At 37.0% G+C, this 23,077-nt stretch overlaps 1 protein-coding gene across 5 annotated transcripts in view; it reads left to right on the top strand.

Moving 5' to 3' along the window:
* The first annotated feature begins 467 nt into the window (after nt 1-467).
* SLC35F5 (solute carrier family 35 member F5) overlaps nt 468-23,077 on the top strand; it is a 31,784-nt gene continuing 9,174 nt past the window's right edge. For 2 of the 5 annotated variants that reach the window (XM_030453860.1, XM_030453861.1), the window contains exons 1-15: nt 468-599; nt 3,399-3,465; nt 5,102-5,174; nt 8,885-9,026; nt 10,051-10,194; nt 12,208-12,270; nt 13,774-13,855; nt 15,179-15,369; nt 16,952-17,033; nt 17,790-17,877; nt 18,417-18,481; nt 18,839-18,943; nt 19,422-19,581; nt 20,629-20,719; nt 22,338-22,492. In XM_030453860.1, the coding sequence (XP_030309720.1) occupies nt 8,892-9,026; nt 10,051-10,194; nt 12,208-12,270; nt 13,774-13,855; nt 15,179-15,369; nt 16,952-17,033; nt 17,790-17,877; nt 18,417-18,481; nt 18,839-18,943; nt 19,422-19,581; nt 20,629-20,719; nt 22,338-22,492 (1,361 nt within the window). In that variant the 5' untranslated portion in view covers nt 468-599; nt 3,399-3,465; nt 5,102-5,174; nt 8,885-8,891. Of the gene's footprint in view, nt 600-917; nt 1,004-1,401; nt 1,427-2,046; nt 2,155-3,398; nt 3,466-5,101; nt 5,175-8,884; nt 9,027-10,050; nt 10,195-12,207; nt 12,271-13,773; nt 13,856-15,178; nt 15,370-16,951; nt 17,034-17,789; nt 17,878-18,416; nt 18,482-18,838; nt 18,944-19,421; nt 19,582-20,628; nt 20,720-22,337; nt 22,493-23,077 lie in introns of those variants that run through there. The other 3 variants (XM_030453863.1, XM_030453862.1, XM_030453865.1) reach the window with 3 other exon arrangements.

Below are 23,077 nucleotides of genomic sequence, written 5' to 3'. Positions count from 1 at the left end.
CCTCTTCAGGTACAGGAAAGTGCTCTAAGGTCTCCCCGAAACCCTGTGGGGTTTTTTTGTTTGTTTTATTTTGTTATTTATTTATTTATTCGGGGGGCAGGGGGGGTTTGGTTGCTTGTTTTTGATTTTTGGTTTGATGTGGGTTTTTTTTCCCCACTGTATGTAGCAGCGGCTCGTCCTTCCTCACTCCCGCCGGTCAGGAACGCACTCACCGCCCCTCAAACAGCTCCGGGCCAGACCCAGCGCAGACCCCGCTCAATGTACGAGCAGACTACGCCATGATCTCCCCGGTCAGGGCGGGGAAGGCGGAGGTCTCCCCAGCATCCCTACCTCCCAGCACCCCCACTCCAGCACCACCACCTCCTCCTCCTCCTCCCGCCCGCTCCCGGTGCCACGGGCGGGCTCTCGGCAGGCAGGGGTGGCGAGCGGCCGGCCGAGCGTATCGATGTCTGCGGCCTGCGGGCGGGGCGGGCGCTCTCTGGTTCGCGGCCTCGGGGATGGATTCTCGGCGCACGGCTCCATCTTAGAGGGCGGGGAGCGCAGTGCAGCGGGCGGTGCCGCCGCCGGACGGAGCGCCGGGCCCTTTCTCGGCCTCTCAGGTACGGCCGCGGGGAGAGGGCTGTGGGGAGCCCCGAGCGGGTGTAGGCGGTGGGAGGCGGGCGTGGGTTCTGCCGCCTCTCCTGCCCTTCTCCCTCTTCTTGGCCCCGGCGGGGTTGTGGCGGCTGGAAGGCCTCGCCTGCCCGCTCACCGGCCCGTGGGTTTGAGAGGGACGAGGCCGGGCCCCGCCTGGCTGCGGGAAGGGACCTTTGCTCCCTCACGTCGCGGGTGGTCGGGGGGGGCCGCGCCCGCTCCCGCCGGGCCGGGTTGTGCCATGGCGGCGGCGCTCCCGGCCGTGTGACCCGACCCGTGTCCCGCCAGCGTCCAGCGGTGCTGGGAGGCTGCGTGTGTTGTCCCCTCTCTCCCTCTCTCTGCCGGACCTCGGCCCCGTCCTGCACCTTTTTGTGTGAGCAGTAGTAGAGAAAGCTCTTTCCTTTCCCTGACTCAGACAGCCGGGGGTGCCCGCCCTGCCCGGGGCAGCTGGGGGGGTGTGGAGGATTCCGCTTTCCCAGGAACGAGCTGGGAGGTGACGAGCTCTGCCCTGCCTCGCCTGCGGTGCTAGGAGGTGGCTGCTGTCCCCTGCTTCGGCTACACCTCTCTTTACCCCTGTAGTAGTCTGTGTTTGTTTTCCTTGCCATATCCTCTGTGATCCCCAGGGCTTGAGCCGTATTTCTTCCTCCTCAGGCGTCCAATTTTTTTCTGAGTGTGTTAAGGAGTTTTGCTCATTTCCTTCTCTTTGCCACTGCAGCTTTTCCCCAAAGATACCCGTCGTCAGGAAGGAAGGAAGGAAGGAGACCCCATTCGCTCTAAAATCACGTTTCTGAACGTGGTGATTTTGCTGATTTCCAGCATGCCCGGGAGGCTGAGCTTTCAGACGAAAGACTGATGTGTAGTTTTGAAGGCTGCTGTTCTTGTTATTATCTGTGGCTGTTTATCCTATGACAAAGCGTGATCTGTTTAGATCTTGCACCAGACAAGATTAGATTAGGAGCATGTGAAATGGGTGTCACTTGTAATTCTTAGCCAATGTTAAATGTAGCTACTAGTGGCTGGAGGTTGCATTGTATGTGGTAACCCTAAAGAGGCTTTGGTGGCTTGGTGTTAAGTTTTTTCTTCTCTTTTTGTTGGAAGAGGTTAAGGAGGGCAATGTGAGTTCCTCTTGTCAACTTCCACTCTGCTAACCTGAAACGAGTATGTTTGTTTCTGTTTCTGTGTGGTCCTAGATCTTGGTGCCCCAGCAGGGTTTAGTCATGCTGGGAAGCTTTGTGAATGAAAGAAGCATGTGCTTAGATATTCTGGTAGCTGGTAAAGACTCCAAAGTATGCAATGTATCATATGCATACTGCATACTGTGTCTATATTGCTCTATAAGAAAATTTATATTGTTTAGGCAAATTTTGTCTGAGTATTGAATAGGAGACTTTTTCAAGTGTTCCTTTTGTTCCTTAGGTACCAGGATCCAGCTGTGACATGGCAGTTTGACAGTGTGACTGTTATATTGTGCACTGACAGATTCCTGAAACATATCTTTATGGAGAACTGAATTCTCTTATTTTGGTACTAAAAGTAGCATGATTTCTTTGCAAACTTTGGTCTTGTATAACTTTTTATTTAGATAGGAATGGTGATGTTGACTTTCAGTACTTGGTACAGGCCTGAAAAACGTAGCTTCAGTTTCTTTCTTTGCTTCTTTTTCTTCCCAATAGCCTACAGGTTACTGTAGGGAAAGGCAACTTTCCCTGAGTAAAGATGACAGGGCTGTGGTGAATTTAGTTGTCATGTTGTATAAGGCTCACCTTTCCATCTCTTCTGAAGATTCTTGCTTTTGCTCTCATCTTCTGGTACCCTTGAAAGTTGAGTGGAGGTCAGAGTTGTGTTAATGTTGCTTTAATGTACATTTCCAGATTTAGTAGGGTGAGTCTAAAATGTTCATCAGTTTATTTTCAGCTCTTGCCTGATTAGAGTTAAAGCAATGTCCCTGTTTATCCTATCTTGAAAGTAATCAAGTAATAAATGAGAATCACCTGATGACAGTAAATGTTAAAGGAAGGGGAGGTAGTTTGTATCCCAGAACTTGTATTCTTGGAGCAGCCAGTATAACTGGAAAAACTAAAACTATTTATTCTCTGTGCAAACCTAATCTTGGTATGTTATCTTTCAGACTGTATATGAAATAATCTTGAGTAAATAGAAGGAAGAATTTCAAGTTGGCTTGTTCAGTCACTTGGTTTGTGACTGAGCTGCTGTTCTGGGTCTCCTATTTATTCTTGTTATGCTGTCCTTTTTTTGGTGCTGTTTTCCTCATAGAACAGTTAGAGGCAATACTTCTGTTTTGCAAGCATTTGGCAGTTCTTCTGCTCATAATGTTATCTTCCCTAATTGTCAGTGCAATAAGTTATTTAGTATTTTATGAACTTCATATAATTTGCACTGTAAGGTTTGAACTTTTAAATTGAAAAAAAGTCATAATCTGCAGGAAGAAACATTTAGTGCTTTAGAAACAAGGTTACACTTGGAGCATTGTTTATTGTATTTGCAGATATCAGTAGTGGAATTACCCATCCTGTCCTAAGAAGTCACTTACTGCATCTTCAGAACAGCAGAACTGGACAGACTCTTGAGCTGTTAGCTTTAATGTAGGAACATATGCTGTATACAACTTAGTGAGAGCATTTTTAATATTTGTGTGTCATGAATTAAAGTGGTGACTCAGCTTAAGGGATTTAGGGCACTGGCACATCTTAAAAACACAATACAGTGTTATGATGAGGAAAGTATATTCTTTATGTCTCTTTTTGCAGATCTTCATGTAACTGGCAGAAATATGGTTCTCCAAGATGACAACTCCAACTCTAACACTGCTAAATGGTAAATAAAAGACTTCTATTTGCTGAAAATTATAGTGATATTAAGAAAGGTGTTTTAAATGATGATTCCCTCAAATGTCAAATTACAACTGGTATATTAAATAGGCTTAGTTATAGGCAATATATAGGAATATTAAATAGGCAAAGGTATAATTTTGGTTTCCTAATAATGGAAACAGAAAGCAAACATACACTGACATTTCTCCTATGCTAAATAGGGCAGACTATTTGTTTTACTTTTAAACCACCATTTCTGTTTCAGCCTTACATGTCTTCAGGTGGCTTAAATTTATCAGAACTCTGTGCACTTGATGTTTTGTAAGGGTGAAGCCATGTTCTTCCAGAGCAGTGTCTTGTACAGTTCTCATTTTAGCCATAAGATGTTATAATATTTTTATCCTTATCCTGGCGTGGGTTCTTTATTTCTAATAAGCACTGAATATCATTCTGTGCAATCAGCTCCAGTCAGCCTACTGCAGATCTTGCATTCTGATAGAGGGTAAGAGACATGTCTTGCATAATAGCAGAATTATAGGTTCAAGTTATGCACCTGGTTACTTAAGTATAGCTCATATGGATTAAGTAGGGACTAAAAGTAAGCAACTGAATGTTATCTTAGTGATACTTGGTTTTATGATTCCTGTTGATATAGGATAGCCCTGAACCAGAGCTTAGCAAGATTTCATATAAGGATAAAAGAAAAAAAGATTAAAATATCCATCACTTCCTGGTAGGAAGACTTAGGGCTTTGATATTCTTGGTTGTCAGTTCCAGTTTTGTTGTGCCTTTTTTTCTTTGAGCACGTCATACTTGCCAACATCCAGATTTGCAAATATTTGCAGATTAGATGGATTTCTTATTGGTCTAGTATAACATTTTTTCTGAAGTCCTTTGTTTATAGTGTTTCTTTCCCTATATTACAAACCCACAGGTGGGTTTTGTTGAATGTTTTTACAGTATCTGAATTTAAAATGAAAAGAGTAATTCTTTAAAAAAAATATTTTATTTTTGAATACAGTGATAATACTTTGTCAAATTAAGGAAAGTTACTGGGCTTCTACAAAAAGTAATGTGGATCTGTCTTTTTTCTGTATTATTTTAAGGCCAAAGAGCCTTAAGAAAAAAGAATAGAGTGTTCTGCCACTTCTTTCCTAATTCCAGCATTTAAATTCTTTGCTTAGGAATGTAGGCTTGAGAAATCACAGAATGGTTTGGGTTGGAAGGGACCTTAAAGATCATCTAGTTCCATACCTCCTGCCATGGGCAAGAACACCTCCCACTAGACCACAAGCTGCTCCAAGCCCCATCCAGCCTTTCTCTGTGTAGCTTAAAAATTTATAAATTAATATCATCAGCTTCTTCCTTCTCATGTGAGCTTCTTGGATTGAATTCATAAGGTATCCTATTCTTTGAAGTATCAAAAATAATAAATAATACTGTTTTCTTGCAATTCAGTGCTGTTCTGCTAGCATTTTTGATGTTTACCACTTCTTAAAGTTCTACATCTGCATGGCCTTAACAATTAGGACTTGAGCTGTGGATTTGTTGATCTTGAAGTTTTAGATGTTTTGCAAAGTGAAGTGCTTAATATAAAATTTTCAATCTTTGCCTTGTTTTTTTTTTTTTTTCCTTTTTAGGAGACTGTCTTCACTTTGACATGATGTGTGAAGTTTGTTAGCATTTTTTTCTTTGTTTTTGTTATTGTGAAAGGTATGTATGAGAAGAATAAATCTTGTTCCTTCTGTGTTAATTTTTATCAAAGCTCATTGCTGTCAATGTACAGAAGCCAAATACTAAGAAATGTGTGGAATTGAATTTCACTACTCAATCTTGCACACTAGTGGTTTGTCAATAAGTAGGATAGTGTCTGTCTAAACCATCTCAAGATAGTAGTTTGTAGCTCTTTGTGCCCTGTGTGAAATTCTACAGGTATAAATTTTGCCCTAAAACTCAGAAAATAAGTTTCAATAGGGTTCTGATTTTTTGCTGCTTTGTAGGGATTTTAGTCTTGCTACTTTGTAATTTTTTTTAGTCAGCTTGAAGGTCTATCTTTTTTCCTTGTTAGGGAAGAAGCAGGCAGGGGGCTATATTAGGCACACAGAAATGTTAAACAGACACTTTGTAGTCAGATGAGAAAGTAATAGCAGCTATTACTGAAACAAAAAACTTCAAGATGTAAATGGGGGGCTCTTTAAATAGAATTTTAAAATCTGTTTGGAGGTAGAAAGAAAGGGTGCATTGTGTACTTACACTCTGAATCACTTAATATGTTACTACTTTTTAAAGAAGTACTACATGTTCTAGTATCCTTTATTTCCCCTCTGCTAAGGGATCTTAAAGCAAGGGATTTGTACAAGGCTAAGGTAGACAAGCTGAGTACAATACTAAGTAACTACACAATGTGCACACTCTCTGTGCAGGATTGCTGTGCACACTGTGCCCGTGGTATTCAGTTTGAAGCAGCTTGTGGTGAGAACAAAAGATCTCAGAGCTCCTCAGAGCCAGAGATGTGAGCATGTGATGTGGAGATGTCAAACTGATCAGGCTGCTGCAGTGCCTTCCTGTCTCCAGCTATCTCTCCCCCTCCTACCTGAAGCACAGAGCTGCTGGAAGGTTGGAGTGGTTCCCAGTGCTGGCATTCTGAACCACTGATCATGTGTCACACTGACATGTGTAGCCTGACAAGGAATGAGATTTCTTTTCTTCTGGCTCCTTTGGAAGTCTCTTTGCCTAGCTTCCATTTCCTATATATACATATATATTATGTGAGCACAGGAACAATTTGTAGGCTATATATAACTTAATTTAATGGCTGTAGGCTATTAGTCATAATAAAATGAAGCCAAATTTGTGGATTATAATATGTAGTATCTATTAAAGCAATTAATAAAACCTGAAAATTCCCTTATAAGCTTTCATGCACAAACCCCTTTCTTTTTGCTTACTCAGGTTTAAGATAATATCCTTCTTTATTCTCTCTTTGAGAACAAATGTTTTTCTTTATTCTGCATCACATAAAAGCTGCCAATTCTTGCTGAGTCTTTCAGAACTTTGCCACTCCCAGCTTCCAGACTTCTGCTTTCTTTTGTCAGTCCCACCTTTTTATTAGAAAAGCAGAATAATTACCCAGAATGGATGCCCACACATGGAATATATAAGCAGAGCTCTAGTGGTATAATTATACTTCAGGGACTTTGCCTGCTGATTTTTTTTTTTTTTTAATTTTTTTTAAAGAAAATGAAACAGTCAAATGATTAACCTAAGGAATAGGGTAGTTTGGAAAAAAGAAATTGTCGCTTCCTGAGTTAAGACATGGTGGCACTGTCACCTTCATAAATATTTTCTACATAATTAAAAGCTTGTGTTTCTGTGTTGACATGTGTGGATAAAACAAATTGTAATTTAAACCACTGAACTGCATCAGCCAGGCAGTCTGCCTCTGCTTACTGCAGGTCAGAATTGGCTCCATAAAGGCTCCTTGAGGAATTCTGTCGAAGGTTCTGTTTGAATGTGTGATGGTAAATTGCAAGATGTGTTATGTAATCTGTAGCAAATTAATTCTTAATAAATTGCTTCTTAAAATAAATACATAAATAAGTCAATGTTAATCATAAAACTACCATATGTGTATCTTACTGAGATTCTCTAGAAAGCATGTAGAAAATTCTAGCACGAGAAGGTTGATGAATGAGACATCAGTCTCTGTCACTTCTATTCGAAGCTTTTTAATCATAACTTTGTTTTCTTAAATCTAGGTCTTCTAGTGAGCAGTTGTAAAGCTATATAACAAATTGGAATAATCTAGTAGTCTATGGATATAAGAAAGCAAATAGGTCTGGTATGCTCATGAGCAGTGCATTTTTTATAGTAGGTCCAGTCAATCTTTTAGTTTTTTGGAGTGAAACCACCAGCAACATCTTTAAAAGCTTGCTTGCCTTGCCTTTCTTTTTTTGGGTTTTTTTTTTTTGTTTGTTTGTTTTGGTTTTTTTAAAGTCCTTTAGTGTTCTCTTAGCACAATTTTAGTGTTCTCAGTAATGTTAATACTTATTTTTATTTCAAGTTGTGTGAAGTTAAGCTCTCTAAAGTCACAGTGTATCCCATTTTTGGCTAACCCAAACAATATCAGTTCCATTTTCTTGTGTTTACTCTGTGTGTTGAATAAAGCAGAAGTATTCAGCCTCCTGAAGGAGAAGCAAGGAAGGTTGGGTATTACTCTTTTTACATCATGCTGTGGTGCTCACCTCCTGCATAAATTTTAACGTTTTGGCTGCAAATAGTTTTCCTAATACCAATTTTTGCAACTCAAGCTGTCTTCAGAATTTTATCTTGTGTTACACTCTTATTCCTTGAGCATGTACAAACAGCTGGGCATAAACATTTAAACCCATTTTCTGATAATTCACCAGAATTGCTCAAACTGAGACCTTTCTATTACTACCTTGAAGTAGGACTTCTAGGAGCTGAGAGGTCTGTATGTGAAAAGGAAAATAGGTTTGTGTGTGTCAAAATCCAGACTTGGTTGTGTTGTAATATCTGGCAAGTCTGTATGACCTTTGCACTAGATGATAAGCTTAAAGCTAGTTTACTGCTGTAATTTTGATTCTTACAATATGAAGTGTTCTTAAATGGTCATTCTGATGCATAACAAACCAAGGCACAGTCAAAATAATTATGAATTTTTATTTGTTTGTTTTGTTTGGTTGTTTTTTTGTTTTTTTTTTTAATGGGCAAAGCTTTCTGTTGCATCTTGTGCTTACTTGTAGTCTGATAAATTTTCACTAGAATATGTCCATGCCTCTATTTCATAAATTACCACATATATATATATATATCTTGTGTTCAAGTGCATGTGTATTCTAATTTTGTGAGTTTAACATTAAATATTCCTTGGTTTGGTTTTTGTTTTTTTTCTCCAATCACTTCACACTTTCAGGGCTTAAAATTACCACAAATGTGCTGTTAAGTCTTCAGAAATATTTATTATATGCCTAAGTTTAAATATGTTAATCCTACTTTTCACAGAAGGGATGTATTGTAATACTACAACACATCAAAATAATTTCTACTGTCAGCTTGGAGTATCTGAATTTACCAAAGTGCAGTGGTTTCAAATTTTGCAGAATTCAGAGCATAGAAATTCCAGAAAGGCATTGTATGTTTTACCTCTTTTTGCTTACTTCAGTGGTAGAACAGTTGATAAATTCCTTAAAAGCCCAAGTGTATTTTCTAATTGTCTCTGAAAATCTCACACTGATCCATTGAAGATCTCATTAGCAAAAGTAAATGTGTGTTTCATGCCATATTGAGTCCATTTCGTACATGTGAAACCCTTCCCCCCATGTCTTTTTTGTTTTGTAGGTTTTGTTTTTGATCACCATTTATAATCTCTTGGGTTTTATTCCTTTATCAATGTTGAATAGGTTACAAATGGTGTGGGTTTTTGTCATGAATCGAATGAGCTCCCAGAGCAGTTCATCCACTCAGCGTAGGCGAATGGCTCTAGGAATTGTCATTCTTCTCCTGGTTGATGTGATATGGGTTGCCTCATCAGAACTCACTTCTGTAAGTATTGATCTGTGCACCTTAACAGGGAAATGAAAACCTGGTTAAGAGACACACAGCAGAATTGTGGTCACTCAGACACTGAGTGTTGTAATGTTTCACCTTTTTAATACAGGGAAGGTGATATCCTTCGAGTTAGTGAACTAAAGTGTATCCACTCTGGAAGTTATGAACAAGCTCAACTTGGTGACTGCTGCTTTCGAGACAGAAAGTGTTACTGAGGACTTAAGAATTAAACAAGATAACCTCAGAACTACTGTAGTGAGGAAGCTCATTTTGTATATTACCATATTGATTAAAATGATGGCTGTATGTTTCCCGAGAATTAATAAATGAGATAGAATGTTGCAAGGTGTGGTAGATTATAGTTCAGATTATCTAGAAGTCTAGGACCAAAAGACTCGTGGAGTTAAGCCCTGTAACTGCAGACAAGTTGGTCATAGTCAGTTCATATATTCATCATCTTGAAACTGATCTGGTATTTACTTTATATGTTAAATTTTAGGAGTTAAAAGAGAGCTTTAGTAGTGGAAACTGATTATTTAATACACGCTTGTAAAATTCAGGTTTCTGAATTGTCATTGTTACCAGTTTTGAAGGTAAGCATATAAAAATGTGCTGAACATATTATTACAGCAATATAATTTTTTCCCAATGAACTGGTAAAGTCAGTATTGATAATGAAATGTTACTTAATCAAAGTAATATTCTCTAATTTGTGTTTACTGTGCAGTTGTTAATAAAGTTTAGTTACCTATCAAGGTGTTGCATGGTTAGATACAAGTGATAAGTAACTTTAGTCTGGTGACAGTGTTTGTATCTTGCAAAATGACTCAGTGCTGCCTTGGTGACATTTAAGAGAGCTTGGGAGAGGGCACCCCCAGAATAGGAAGGGGCCACTGCTGGTAACACTGTCATTTTAGGAACCAGACTGTTCTGACTATATGCTTAAACCTGTTAGTTCATTTTGTGAGTTCTCACTTAATTGGTAATTTTGGATACTGCAATTATTTTCTTTCCACAGTATGTTTTTACAAAGTACAACAAACCTTTTTTCAGTACATTTGCAAAAACATCCATGTTTGTTCTATACCTCTTGGGATTTATTGTTTGGAAACCATGGAGGCAGCAGTGTACTCGTGGATTTCGTGGAAGGCATGCAGCTTTTGTAAGTGTTTTATCTTTATGAAGATGTTTTGATATTTGCTGATGTTTGTACAGAAGAAACTTAAAATAGAGACTGGAGAATGGCAAAGTTTACATATGGGTGAAACAATCCTTTCAGAAAAGCAGTTATAAACAGAATCACTGCACAGAATGACATGGCAATCATAATTGTAGTCTTGTGAGAGGAAGAAAAGAAAGGAAAAAGAAATGTGAAATTCATCAGGAATCATCAGAAATGCTCTACTGGGCCAGACCACTGGCCTGTCTACCCGATTTTATCTTGGACAGTTAAAAAAGATAATTCTTTCTGAGAAGAGCATGTGAGCATCACCACTGTTGGGTTTTGGTTCCCTTTTACTTCCCCAGCATTTGTAACCAGTAGAATCAGTATATGAACTCTGTAATTTGTTTTTATTACTGTTTTTTTCTCTGTCAGAACTGTGAACTATTTGCAGAAAGGTGATAGGATTGTGTTTTTGTTGTTAATACTGAATTTTTATAGCTTTTTTGCATGAGTGACCTTCTGTTGTCTATTCTAGAACTAGGCATAGTTTGTGTTGGAGTGTGAAGTTTTCATCATACTACAGAAACACAAACGTTTTTACCAGGAAAATTAGAATTCCAGGAATGCCTCTTTTTTTTGTGCCAGCATTTCATAATGCTGAACAGCAGGACTCAGGAAGCAGCAAGGCATTTGGCCTGATATAATCTCACATTAAAATAACAGAAAATGGAAACCAAGAGCAGGCTGTTAATAAACATGTTTTTAGAAGAAAATGGCTCATATCAAAGAGATTAACTTGAGTTCTTCTGGACATATTAAACTTAACTAATAGTGACAGTTGTAGGTGTAATATACTTAAATAACTGAAGTGTTACATGACATTAAGCCAAATTAATTAAAAAAAATCAATCTACTTAAAAAAATCAAAACACCACAAAACTAAAAATAATAAAAACCCTAAACTTTTTTTTTTTTTTAAACAAATCTTGTTTTAAACACATGAAACATCTGGAGTTGGCTGATTCCTTGAAATAATTTTCTGTAGCTCTGCCTTTAATATAAATTATCTGTGTGTTGTGTGGCACTTGTTAGAGGATGCTGCTCAGGATTTTCATAAGATAATCAGGAAATAAGAGTTTTCAGGTTCTGTGGTGGCAGTAATGACAAGGATGACAAAAGTGCTAAAGGATGGTTGGTTGTACAGAGCAATTACACTGATGAAAGTTCCTGGTCTGAGCAGATGAGCAGAATTAAGGGGCTGTTGCCTCAGGTGAACTGGAGTGGTTGTATTGACAACTGCCCCTCAAGCTGTGCTGTGCCCAAGAAGAGGGAACAGGAGCTGCACAGCAATGAGGGAGAGTGCTCAGTCTCTTCAGTTAGATGTTCAATTGTGTAATTATCACAAGTGCCTTTAAAATGTCTCGTGTCTATTAATCTGGAACAAGAATTATATATTTATAGATTTTTACTTCAGTAATGAATGCTTAGGTAAACAGAGCTGACTTTTAAGCCCTCTTCCATTTTAGAGGCTTTGCTTAATAGATTCCTTAGCAGCATGGTTTAAACAGCAAGCTGCAGATCAGGGAAGAGGGCTAGTAATGCATAAAGGAAGAGAAAAAATGATCCTTGACCTCATCCTAATTTAAGTCTTGTTAAAACTAAGGCAGACTTCCAGGTTTTTATGCAAAGAAGAAATGAGGCTTATTGTTAATACTTGCACAATAATTAGTGAAGCATGTCTCACTAAGACTGAACTTCACAGGTTGGGCATCTAAGAGCCTGATCCTATGTTGAAACCAGGTTCAGTTGAATTCAGTGGGGTTCTCCAAGGAATTAGTGAAATTATTTATTCAAATTGTAACCCCTCTTGTTTACTGGGGAGAAGGGCTGGAGAGAGCAGGGAATGTAATAGAATTATGGGAAAAACGAATTTTAAATCATACAAAAAATTTCATTTGTTAGCAACTCTGCCTTGATAAATTGTTCCATTTAAGGCTTTTCTGTAATTAGTTTGCAGATGCTGAAGGTTATTTTGCTGCTTGTGCAACGGATAACACTGTAAACAGTTCTTTGGTAAGTGCCTTCATTTGTGAAGGTCAATGCCTTATAGTAACATGACTCCTTTATCCTGTCTTAATGTTTTTAAAATATGCCAAGTTTAAATTTAATAGTTTTTGGCAAAGGGAATCGATAACTTTAATATTACTAATAAGTGCTGCAGATAATGGCATTGCTTATTATGGGAAATACAGGCTCTCAGCTCAGTAGAGCATTTACTTGCATATTTCTGTAGTAGCTTGTGAAAGGAATATTTATGTTGTTATAAAACCCCCAAACCTTTACATATTCATCTCAGTAGGTGCCAAAGCAAAATGTGGTGAGCTAGTGGTAAAGCCAAGCAGTTTCAAAGACTAAAATCCACAACAGAATCATTCAGTTTCTGACTGTCTTGCATACTGTTATCCTGCACTGCATTTTGGAAGAGAAGTGGACTGCTTTCTTCCTTCCAGTGGACAGAGTGACTACTGTTTGCTGAATCAAATGTCACTAGTGGTATTCTGCTGATAAGTTGCATTGCCAGATGGCATTTTTGTGAAGATTTTCATCCTGCATAAATGACTTGTTATGCCCCTGTTGATAGCAGATTGCTGCTTTATCTGCATACCTAAATTAGAGGCCAAATGCAGAATTATACCCAAAATATAGAACTTCTAAAGTCTGTACCATCCCTGTAATACAGTAGGGGTATTTTATACTGAATGAAGAGTTGAACTGTTTTTCAGAAGTGTTTTTAATGTTATTCTTTGGGATTTTTTCCCCACTTTATCTACATTTAAGAATAAAATCTTAATCTGTTCAATTCATAAAGGTCATCTGATTCTAGAAGCAGCATTCTTTGTTAACCTTGGATAATTTTGCCTTATTTTAAACATCCCCAAAAATTCTGCTCCTAAACAAAGAGCCCAGTGAAAATGCACCTGCCAGGTCTTTTTCGTTACTTTACTCTTACAGTTTATTAATTTAATTTAAACAAGCAGTTTAAAACTTGTCTTGTTAAAAATATTTTAAACAATTAAAACTTCTGTTAAGTGCCTTATATACTGGAGTTCCTTTCACAGGTTTTTTTGACTTTCAGTTTTAGTTCATGTACTTCTAGGGTCATGGGAGGAAATGAATAGATATTAATTTTTGTATATGTGTTCTCTATTTTATGTTCCTACTTTATCATTAGCCAGAAGATATAGATCTAATGAAATGCTTGTGATTTTGATGAGTTATATGTGAGCTTTAAATCAGTGGGTCTGAATTTTCTGGGAATGAGTTTTGTGTTTATGAGGATGTACACAAAAGCACCCAGGTATTGCATTTTACCAGCATGTTTAACATAAAATATAGACTATGTATGGACATTGTTGACAAGCCTATCCACTGTGTGCAAAACAATATTGTTGAATTTTATTGTCTTAATATCAACCAAGCTTTTCATTATTTAGTTTTCTAATTTGCTACATTAATTCTACTTCTAATTTAATTATCCAGCTTAACGATATTTTTACTTATACTGATTTGTTTCAGAGTGAACCTTTATATGTTCCTGTAAAGTTTCATGATTTGCCAACTGAAAAAAATGGCAGTAATAATAGTGATGTGGAGAAAAGTGAGTAAAGACTTTTGGAATGCTGAAGTGCTGGTTCCTTGGTGAATGAATTACTTTCCTCTTTGGTGTAACTCCTGTCATGTTTCAGGATTTGACTTTTTTTTTTCCCCCCTGCTTTTTTTTTTTCTGCCTTTTTCTTGATTAAATCTCTTATTGCATGAATTGCAATCTTATCTATTTACTTTCAGATAGAGAAAACATAGGCCTATTGTTCAGTTTACCTTTCTTGGTCACTACAGATCCAGCCTATGTTTATCTCAAGGGACCAACTGGGTTCAGTACTTGTGATTCTTTCCTTCTGGGCTTGTATGACCAGCAGCAGTGAGTCAGCCTCTGGAAAAACAAGCTATTGTCCTTTTTAGAGCAGGAGCAAAGCAGTCAAAGTAAGAATTTTATCAGTCTATGTGCTCTCTGATTTTATTTAAGCCTCACTATCCTGTGATAGTAGCTGAAACTGGCCTAACTGTGTCAGACAGTTATAGAAAAGTTGGCTGTCAAGGAACCCAGTTATCTGATCCTCAGCAAGAGCCTCTTCTTATCAAGTGGGAAGTCTCTTTGTTAATTTCTAGGTGGCACATGTGCAGAACTGCTTTGGTAGGCTCTGCTGCCCTGTGATAACAAGTACCTCAGGAGTGTTTGAGCTCTAGCTTTTCCCTTTCCTTTTTTTAGGAAATAAGGTACTGTTTCATGTTGAATTAGGCTAATGTTTATTTGTGGTGTGTAATATTTTCTTCACACAGGAAACTAATGATGCTTAATCATATCTTTAGAAATAAAGTCTTGGTTTGCAAGATTATTTGGAGGGTGGATTTCAAATGGGCATCTGGCTTTATGGTCCTTACTAAGCTGTGAGGTCTGTTGGACACTCTCATCCTCTGTCCTTGCAGCTAGGTATAGTTGTGTGCAGTTTTTGGCTTTTGACTATTAAACAACTGAAGAAAATCTTATGTAGAATTTATCAATACAGTCTAGTTCCTACCTAAGAATTTGTTGTTACCTTGTGAGGAATTTTTTGGCAGGGAAGAAGGACGGTCCTTTGCAATGAGGTTTTTGTGGATGGACAAATGAAAATTACTGATTGAAAACAGTAATTGTTCTTTGTCTTATTAGTTACCTATCAAACACCAAAATGTTCCTTTAAAGAATACAAATGATGGCATGTCTTCTGGGATAAAAACCTGTAACTATTTGTGAAGTATTCTAATCAACACTGCATTAGAACATCATAGTTTCATTTTCGTATTGTGTTGGTTTGAAAAGTTTAATGATAATATGCAGCCTTTTTTTTTTTCCTTTCTTTTTTTCTTTATTTTTCTTCTTAAGCTCCCAAAAAGCCTCGTGTAAGGTTCAGTAATATTATGGAGATTCGACAGCTCCCATCAAGCCATGCATTGGAAGCCAAGTTGTCTCGAATGTCATATCCAACGATTAAGGAGCAGGAATCACTATTAAAAACTGTAGGAAAACTCACTGCAACTCAAGTAGCAAAAATCAGTTTTTTCTTTTGCTTTGTGGTATGTGCCTCCATTCTTTTGGGAAACTTAAATATAGATGCAATTAAAACTTGTGTAATAATAGTGAAACAGTACTGAGGTAAAATGATGCAGAAAGAGCACAAGTAATAAACAGGCTGCAAAAGCTAAAATATTCTTCATGTGGTGGACATGAGGCTGCAGCTTCTTAGTGGGAGGGTAATAAATGGAGATCCTGGGTGTGCCTTTAACTGTAATGTTAAGTTGTAAGATCTGCCATGTTTTTGTACCATGTTGTCCAGTGTTGGGTATGTTTAGTATAGCAAAATCTGGGACCATGTGTATAGAAGCTGCATGAAATGGGTGAATGTCTCTGTGGCTTCTTTCTGTGCCATCATGGAGTACCTACCATGTTATGCCTCATTGTGCCCTCCAGTAATATGAAGATTGTAAATTGCCTTTTAGCTCCATTGAGAGCTGCAACATTTAGTTACAGCTCTGCTAGTTGCTGCTGTTACTGCACCATGTCTCAGCTCTAGGGGGAGAGGATCAATCATGGCAAGATTTTTGAGGGACAGTCAAAATGTAGAGAGCAGATTAGTGATAGCTTTTGTTGAAGTAACTTCCCTGCTATTGCTGAGTAGGTCATAGACAGTGTGGACCCACCACAGCTTTTCTACAGGAAGCTGTGCTCTTTAAACTTCAAAAACCCCCCAATGCGTTAGTGCTGTTGATGCCTAGACCTTAAAATGGTGATGTAATTTTTCTGTGTGTCTCCATAAAGAATATGCACACATCAGCAAGAGAATAATAAGCCACTTGTGATTTTAAATGGATGAAATAGCTTTTAAAAATATATAATATACTGTGTGTCTGAGGATATTTCTAGATATATACACATGCAGATTTTCTAGGATAGGGTCCTTATGTTCAAACTAAATCCTGTTCACGGATGGTGTTACTGCTGGCATGTATGTGTCTTTCTTCTCTTAGTCTCAACCTAAGACTTTAAAAAGATCTCTGGTACATCCTCAGGGAAGTTACAATTCTCTAATGACTTATCAGTCAAGAAAGGATAAAACACTTGCCATTTTTTTTGGTACTTGGGAAGGAATTCAGATGTGAATCCTTCCAAGACATTTTTGAGGTATTGAATGTCAGTGATACTTGGTGCTAGAGTGGAGATGTGTGCCTGTTTCAAGTACTCTAAAAAAACATTAGGCTGATTAATGGCCCATGTATTTCTGAAATTTCTTTGCAGTCCTCATGCAGTAATCATCTTGAAGCACTAGCAAAACAACTTTAAAGTACCTTCATTTACTATATAACAGATATTATGCTTTCATTTTATTTATGCTTAAGTTCTGAAGTATGTTATTTCATTATTAAACACACAGTTGAAAGTGGTTGGTTTGGGTCAGTTCTAATTTTGCCTCTGTTTTTTAATACATCTGCCACTTTAATGGAAGTTAGAAATCTGTTTGAGGTAAAAGTCTTGTGCTGATTTTGGCTTTGTATAAATAGATGGGTTTTCTTCTTCAAGTAGGATTTTGTTGCACTGATGAAATTTAAACTCTGCTGTTGCTATCCATATAACCACAAAATTATTTTTCTTTTCCCTCAGTGGTTCTTGGCAAATTTCTCTTACCAAGAAGCTCTCTCAGATACCCAAGTTGCCATAGTTAATATCTTGTCTTCAACCTCTGGTAAGTTTTATGTTTTTAAGGCTATTTTAGGACAAAAATGTTTTTTATTACAATAGACTTCTGGAATGATTTACCTGTGGTTTTGGTAAGGTTTTTTCAGGTCATAAGGCTTAAACACACTGAATATGTGCATTTAAAAATGTCTGTTCTGTAATTGCAGGGTTTTAAGCAGTCTTTGTTTTCCTTGCTTTTTTGCTTTTCAAGTTTGTGTATGTACTTCTCTTTAATACACAGACATTACCACAGAAGTTGTGGGAGTAGTAGGTTTGAAGGAAAGGTGGTTCAACTTTTTGATAAAAATTATTCAGAGTAAAGTCTTGATTTTTAAAATTTTTTATTTATTTTTTTAGTGGTTTTAGGGGTAAAGAACTTAAACCACCTGAATATTATGCAGATCACTGGCTTATTTATGAAGGGTCTAATATGAAATTTCAAATGTTTTAATTATGTGACAGTCTGAGTTTAGAGGGTTGGTTCTTGTTTAATAAAATCAGTTTTAAAAATATGATTATGTGATTATTATTTTTCCACTAATGTTTATTTTGTCAGTATTGCTAACCCTTCTCAAAGTTGAGCATGTACTTCCTCATTTGAGGATTTACATCATGAAGTGTGTTAGCTTCATAATGGTTCCAATTAAAATTAGTAAAAATAAGTATGTAAAATATTAAGAAGAAAATGTGCATTTTTCTGCACAAACTAGTGGTAAAACTTGATTGTATAAATTAAAAATAAACTCTTTAATTTCTTTTGCAGGGCTTTTTACTTTAATCTTAGCTGCAGTCTTTCCCAGCAACAGTGGAGATAGGTTTACCCTGTCTAAATTACTAGCTGTTATTTTAAGGTAAGATAATGAGATGGAGCATTTAATAAAAAACTCTGATACAGTGAGAAGATAACTATACCTGTGGTATCTATGACAATATAAGATAGGTTTTGTTTGGGTTTTTTTTTTTAATAATCTTGTTTCAGAGAAAGTAAAGTTAGTCTTTTTAAATACTTATATCATGAGCACTCATCTCACGCTCCTATAGGAAATTAGATTAATCAGGTTTCTGTTGGCAGTATATGAACTTATTTTCTTGTTTCATTATGGTTTCTCTATTTTTGTGTGGATGGGAAGAAGGAAGAGGGTTGACATTCAGTATAGTCAGCCTGTTTCATTAAATGGCTGGTGTGTTACTCAGAGGTTAATACTGGTACTCCTTTGGTTTTGACTTTTTCAAAAGTGGGTATTGGTTAAATAAAAATGCCTAGAGATAGAACTCTGCTTTGATATTTTTCTGCCTCCACCCCCCCCTTTTTTTTCTCTCTGTAAAATTTCTTAGATTTAAGTAGTGTTTTGAATATCTTTTTGTTTTTTTCTTTTTTTTTTTTTGATAGTATTGGTGGTGTGGTACTTGTTAACCTCTCTGGATCTGAGAAATCTGCTGGAAAAGATACAATAGGTATTTATTTTTTAAAAAAATAAAATACTCAGTGATGAGTACCATCACTTGATGGTACTCAGCAGGTCATGTAGCAAGCTGTATATTTCTTACTCGTATAACATTCAACTTCTGAAACCAGAAATTTATGACTATTTCCCCACCCCCATGTATATAGCCTGATTTGGAAAGTATTTCCATTTTCAAACTTTCTGCACTTTCCCAGAATTTTCATACAATACTGGATTTGTTAATAAATCATTTATCTCTGACAGTTTTATAACAGATGTATGTTTAGGATAGTTGATCATTGTGTGCATAACATGTTTGGCATGTCCTGAGTGTTGGTTTGTTTTGTCTTGTTTTTCATCTTTACAGGTTCCCTTTGGTCTCTTGTAGGAGCAATGCTCTATGCTGTGTACATAGTAATGATAAAAAGGAAAGTAGATAGAGAAGATAAACTTGACATACCAATGTTCTTTGGTAAGATTAAAAATAACTCCACTGCAAGTTTTAATTCAATCTGTGATTAAATTGTTTGCTTTCAGGCACTGAGCTGTAAATGAGTGGTAAAGGGGCTCAGAAAAACCAAGGAATTAGAGCAAGTCTGTTGTTCCCATGCTTTTGAGTACTTTAGAGACTGATTGTGTGAATTGTTCCTTGTGTACAGCCTTAACAGTGAAAGATAACATTACCTGTAGGGATGCAGGCAGCTCCTTTGGACTCGGTGGAATTTATTTATTTATTTATTTATATTTTCAAACCTGTAAATTTCTGATGTAATTGTTGCCTGTGAATTTCAAGGAAGGTCTCTTGTATTCCTTTCTTCTCAAAGAGTTAAAATATTGCTTTTTTGCTGCTTTTGTGTATGAATGTTTTCAAAGTAGCAGAGGTGAGCTGAGATTTTGGTTATGTCAAAGGATATTTAATGTGATTCACTCAATAATGTTTTTCTGTTTAGGTTTTGTAGGCCTGTTTAATCTGTTGCTGCTGTGGCCAGGGTTCTTCCTACTTCACTATACTGGGTTTGAAGCTTTTGAGTTTCCCAATAAACTGATCTGGATGTGCATTGTCATCAATGGCCTTATTGGAACAGTTCTGTCAGAGTTCCTCTGGCTGTGGTATGTACTGCATGCTGTGTAAATATTTCACATTTATTTGCAAATTAAATCTGGACACTTCTGAAATAAGTAGTATGAAATGGGAAAGGGCATTACTGATTGTAATTTGGTAGATATTCCCTGGTATGTAATTCCTTCATATGATAGAATAGGCTGTTTTCTAGAGGAATATTTACTAACAAGCCTCACTGTGCTGTGTAACTTTTCACATGAGAATTTCAAGTTTTTTATTTTGGATGTTATGTTCTTCACTAGTCATGTTTTATTTAGAGACGTAGGTTTATACTGAAATCCTGAACATGGCAGGAGCTTGTGTTTACTCTTGGTTCTGTCCTGCAAATACTTGAGGTTGTCTCCTTTTTTAAATTCATTCAGTAAATCAGTCATTTGCAAAGGAATTTGGAAAAAAGGGTCAGTTCTCTGGCTGTTCATGAGTACTGCTCAAACATATGCATATAGTTTCATTATGGTTTTGCTTATTATTATTGTAGTGGCTTTTTGTGACTCAGTGATCTAGAGAAATCTAACATCTTCCTTCCTGCTTAGGAAATATGATGAGAGCACCTGAGAATTACTTCGAGGGTGTATTTTAGAGATTTAGAAAGGATAGTCTGTTTAATTTAAGAATCTGTTTCTAAAAAGAAAGCCTTTCTCTTTTTGGGCAGTGTTTATAGACACCTGTAGCCTTTCTTTCATTAACTAACCAGACTGGGGCAAAAAAGATTGAATTACTATAAGCTGATTTTGAACTATTTCAAAATGGAAGGGATACAGATTTTTCTAGGTGTAATCACTAATGTGAAGTAGTGAATTTTCCATTATATCAAAAATTTTGAATGGGAATTAATCCTACTCCAGAAGACATCAGTAGATCAGTTAGGAATTTTATGCAGTTTTATGACTGAGTGTGACTATCTTGATTTTTTATTATAAGTTAAACTTGATCAAATGCCTTTTGCAGTTTATTACATTACTTTTCCTGCCTTTTAACTTCTAATCAAGACCTCTTTATTTATAATAATCTGTTATTTTAAAAATTATTTTTAGGGGATGCTTTCTTACCTCATCACTGATAGGCACACTAGCGCTAAGCCTTACGATACCTCTGTCCATAATAGCTGACATGTGCATGCAAAAGGTAAATTACTTCTAAGTTTTAAGCATTATTAATAGAATTTCTTTGAGTTAAATGGCTGTATTTTAACAATGTATACAATGAATACCATTTTGCTTCTGTCATTTGTTAAATATTGTTGAACTGGATTATAGATACTATATATATACTCTATTAACAGTTACAGTAATTTTGCACTTGTAAGTGTGCATTTGTACACATAAAAATGTTTAAGATGCAGCTTAAAGTACATCAGCCTTGCCTTGCCGGGTGGTTTACCTTGAAACAGGGACTTTCCATAATTAAGCAACTGCAAGTACAGCCTCTACAGCTATAGAATTGTTACAGACTGCCTGTCCTGAAATTACTCACTTAGTGACAAAACCAAAATCTGCAGGTTTAGCACAAAGGACTGTAGCAGCTCTAGGTCTCATTTGCACTTTCTAAGATTTCATGTGATTTTTAAGCTTCCAATAGCTGTCCTCTTTTAAGTTAGTTTAGTTCTGTTGATACTGAGGTAATAGCAGTAGAAAAAAAAAAAACATAGAAACTGTATGAAGTTAATTATTTTACTCTTCAAGCTGGAAAGAGACTTCTCACACTTGTAGGATAGAATTTTAAGTTTAATTATGTGCAAACTTTAACTTTGAATATTTATATTTAATACTTAGGAAGGTTTTACAATGCATTTTGTTGTTAAAGCAAGCTTAGTTTTTCTTCGTGATAATGCCCTTCTTTTTTTGCTGAGCATCTCCGTGTGATTTGTTATAGATATGCTTTTTGTCACCTTTCAGTGTGGGCACAGGTTTATATGTCACTTGGCTAAAGTGTGAGCATTTCCTATAACATGTTTGTGTGCCAGATAATGTGTTTTCTGGGTTGAAAATAGCAAATGAGCAAGCATTTGAAGAAATTTCAACTAAATTTTACGACTACTTAAATATTCCTTTTTGTAGCTTGGGTCTTCATGAATTTCTGTAATCTGTAAGGATAAGAAAAGGCTCTAACAATTGTGGTTGGTTTGGTTTTTGAGAGGGAACACGAATGCCAAGGAGTCTTCAACTCCGGAAATTTTATCCACAAGAGGGAGCCGTGCTCACGGCTCATTGCTCTGCAAGCCCAAAAGGTGTTTTCAAGGCTTCAGCACCCATGATTTCTCTTAACCTACTGTAATCTGAAGTCTTAAACAGTCTCAGATTATTAGTTCTGAGAGTACTAGTAGGCTGATACATGCAGAATTTAGTTTAAATTGGGCAAGTAATGTGCCCTGTCTTTTTTAACTGAAAAAGAACATTTCCAGTAGTACAGTCTTTCTATGTGAATTGATTTTGTCAATTACAGTTCAGTGATGGTATATTCATGGGTGAATAAAGAGGTGCACAAATCTTTCAGGTGATATCTCATTGAAAAATTTTGAAGTGTCATTTGTTCCATTGTAAAGAACAGATTAGTGAGGATAGGCTATTAATTTAAGAGTGTAAACAGTGGCTATAGGGATTGGATCTTAACTTAGAAAAATATATATCAAATGTCACCCAATTTAAAAGAACTTAAACTCCATCTCAAACTTACAATAATTATTTCATTAGACAATATACCAGTTAATTTTTCTGAGTGAATGATGTTTGTGTTTCAATTCCAGGTGCAGTTTTCCTGGTTATTTTTTGCAGGAGCGATCCCTGTATTTTTTTCTTTTTTCATTGCAACTCTCTTATGTCACTATAACAACTGGGATCCAGTAATGGTGGGAATCAGAAGATTTTTTGCCTTTATTTGTAGAAAACATCGAATTCAGAGGTGGGGCAGTCACAAAGTATAATCCTATCTCTTCTTTAGCCTTTTCATTATCCTATACTCTTCTAAAATCAGCACTACTCATGCTGCATTTCTTTTCATCTAATTTTATGTGTATTTTATGTATATATATCTTGATGGATAGAAGCCAGAGAGTTGTAGTCAATGGGATGGAGTCTGGTTGGAAGTCTGTTTCTAGTGGAGTCCCTCAAGGGTCAGTACTGGGGCCAGTACTATTCAATATATTTATTGATGACCTGGATGAGGGAATAAAGTGTATTGTCAGCAAGTTTGCTGGTGACACAAAACTGTGTGGAATGGCTGATACCCCAGAAGACTGTGCTGCCATTCAGAGGGACCTGGACAGACTAAAGAATTGGGCAGAGAGAAATTGAATGTATTACAACAAGGCCAATTGTAAAGTCTTAAATCTGGGAAAGAACAACCCCTGGTACCAGTATGGGTTGGAGACTGAGCTGTTGAAAGAGCAGCACAGGGGAAAGGGGCTTGGGGGGTGCTGGTGGATGGAAGGATGACCATGAGCCAACAATGTGCCCAGGTGGCCAAGAAGGCCAATGGCATCCTGGG

Source organism: Calypte anna, chromosome 7 (genome assembly GCF_003957555.1).
Source record: "Calypte anna isolate BGI_N300 chromosome 7, bCalAnn1_v1.p, whole genome shotgun sequence".
NCBI lineage: Eukaryota > Metazoa > Chordata > Aves > Apodiformes > Trochilidae > Calypte > Calypte anna.
This window is presented reverse-complemented; position numbering and strand designations above follow the sequence as displayed.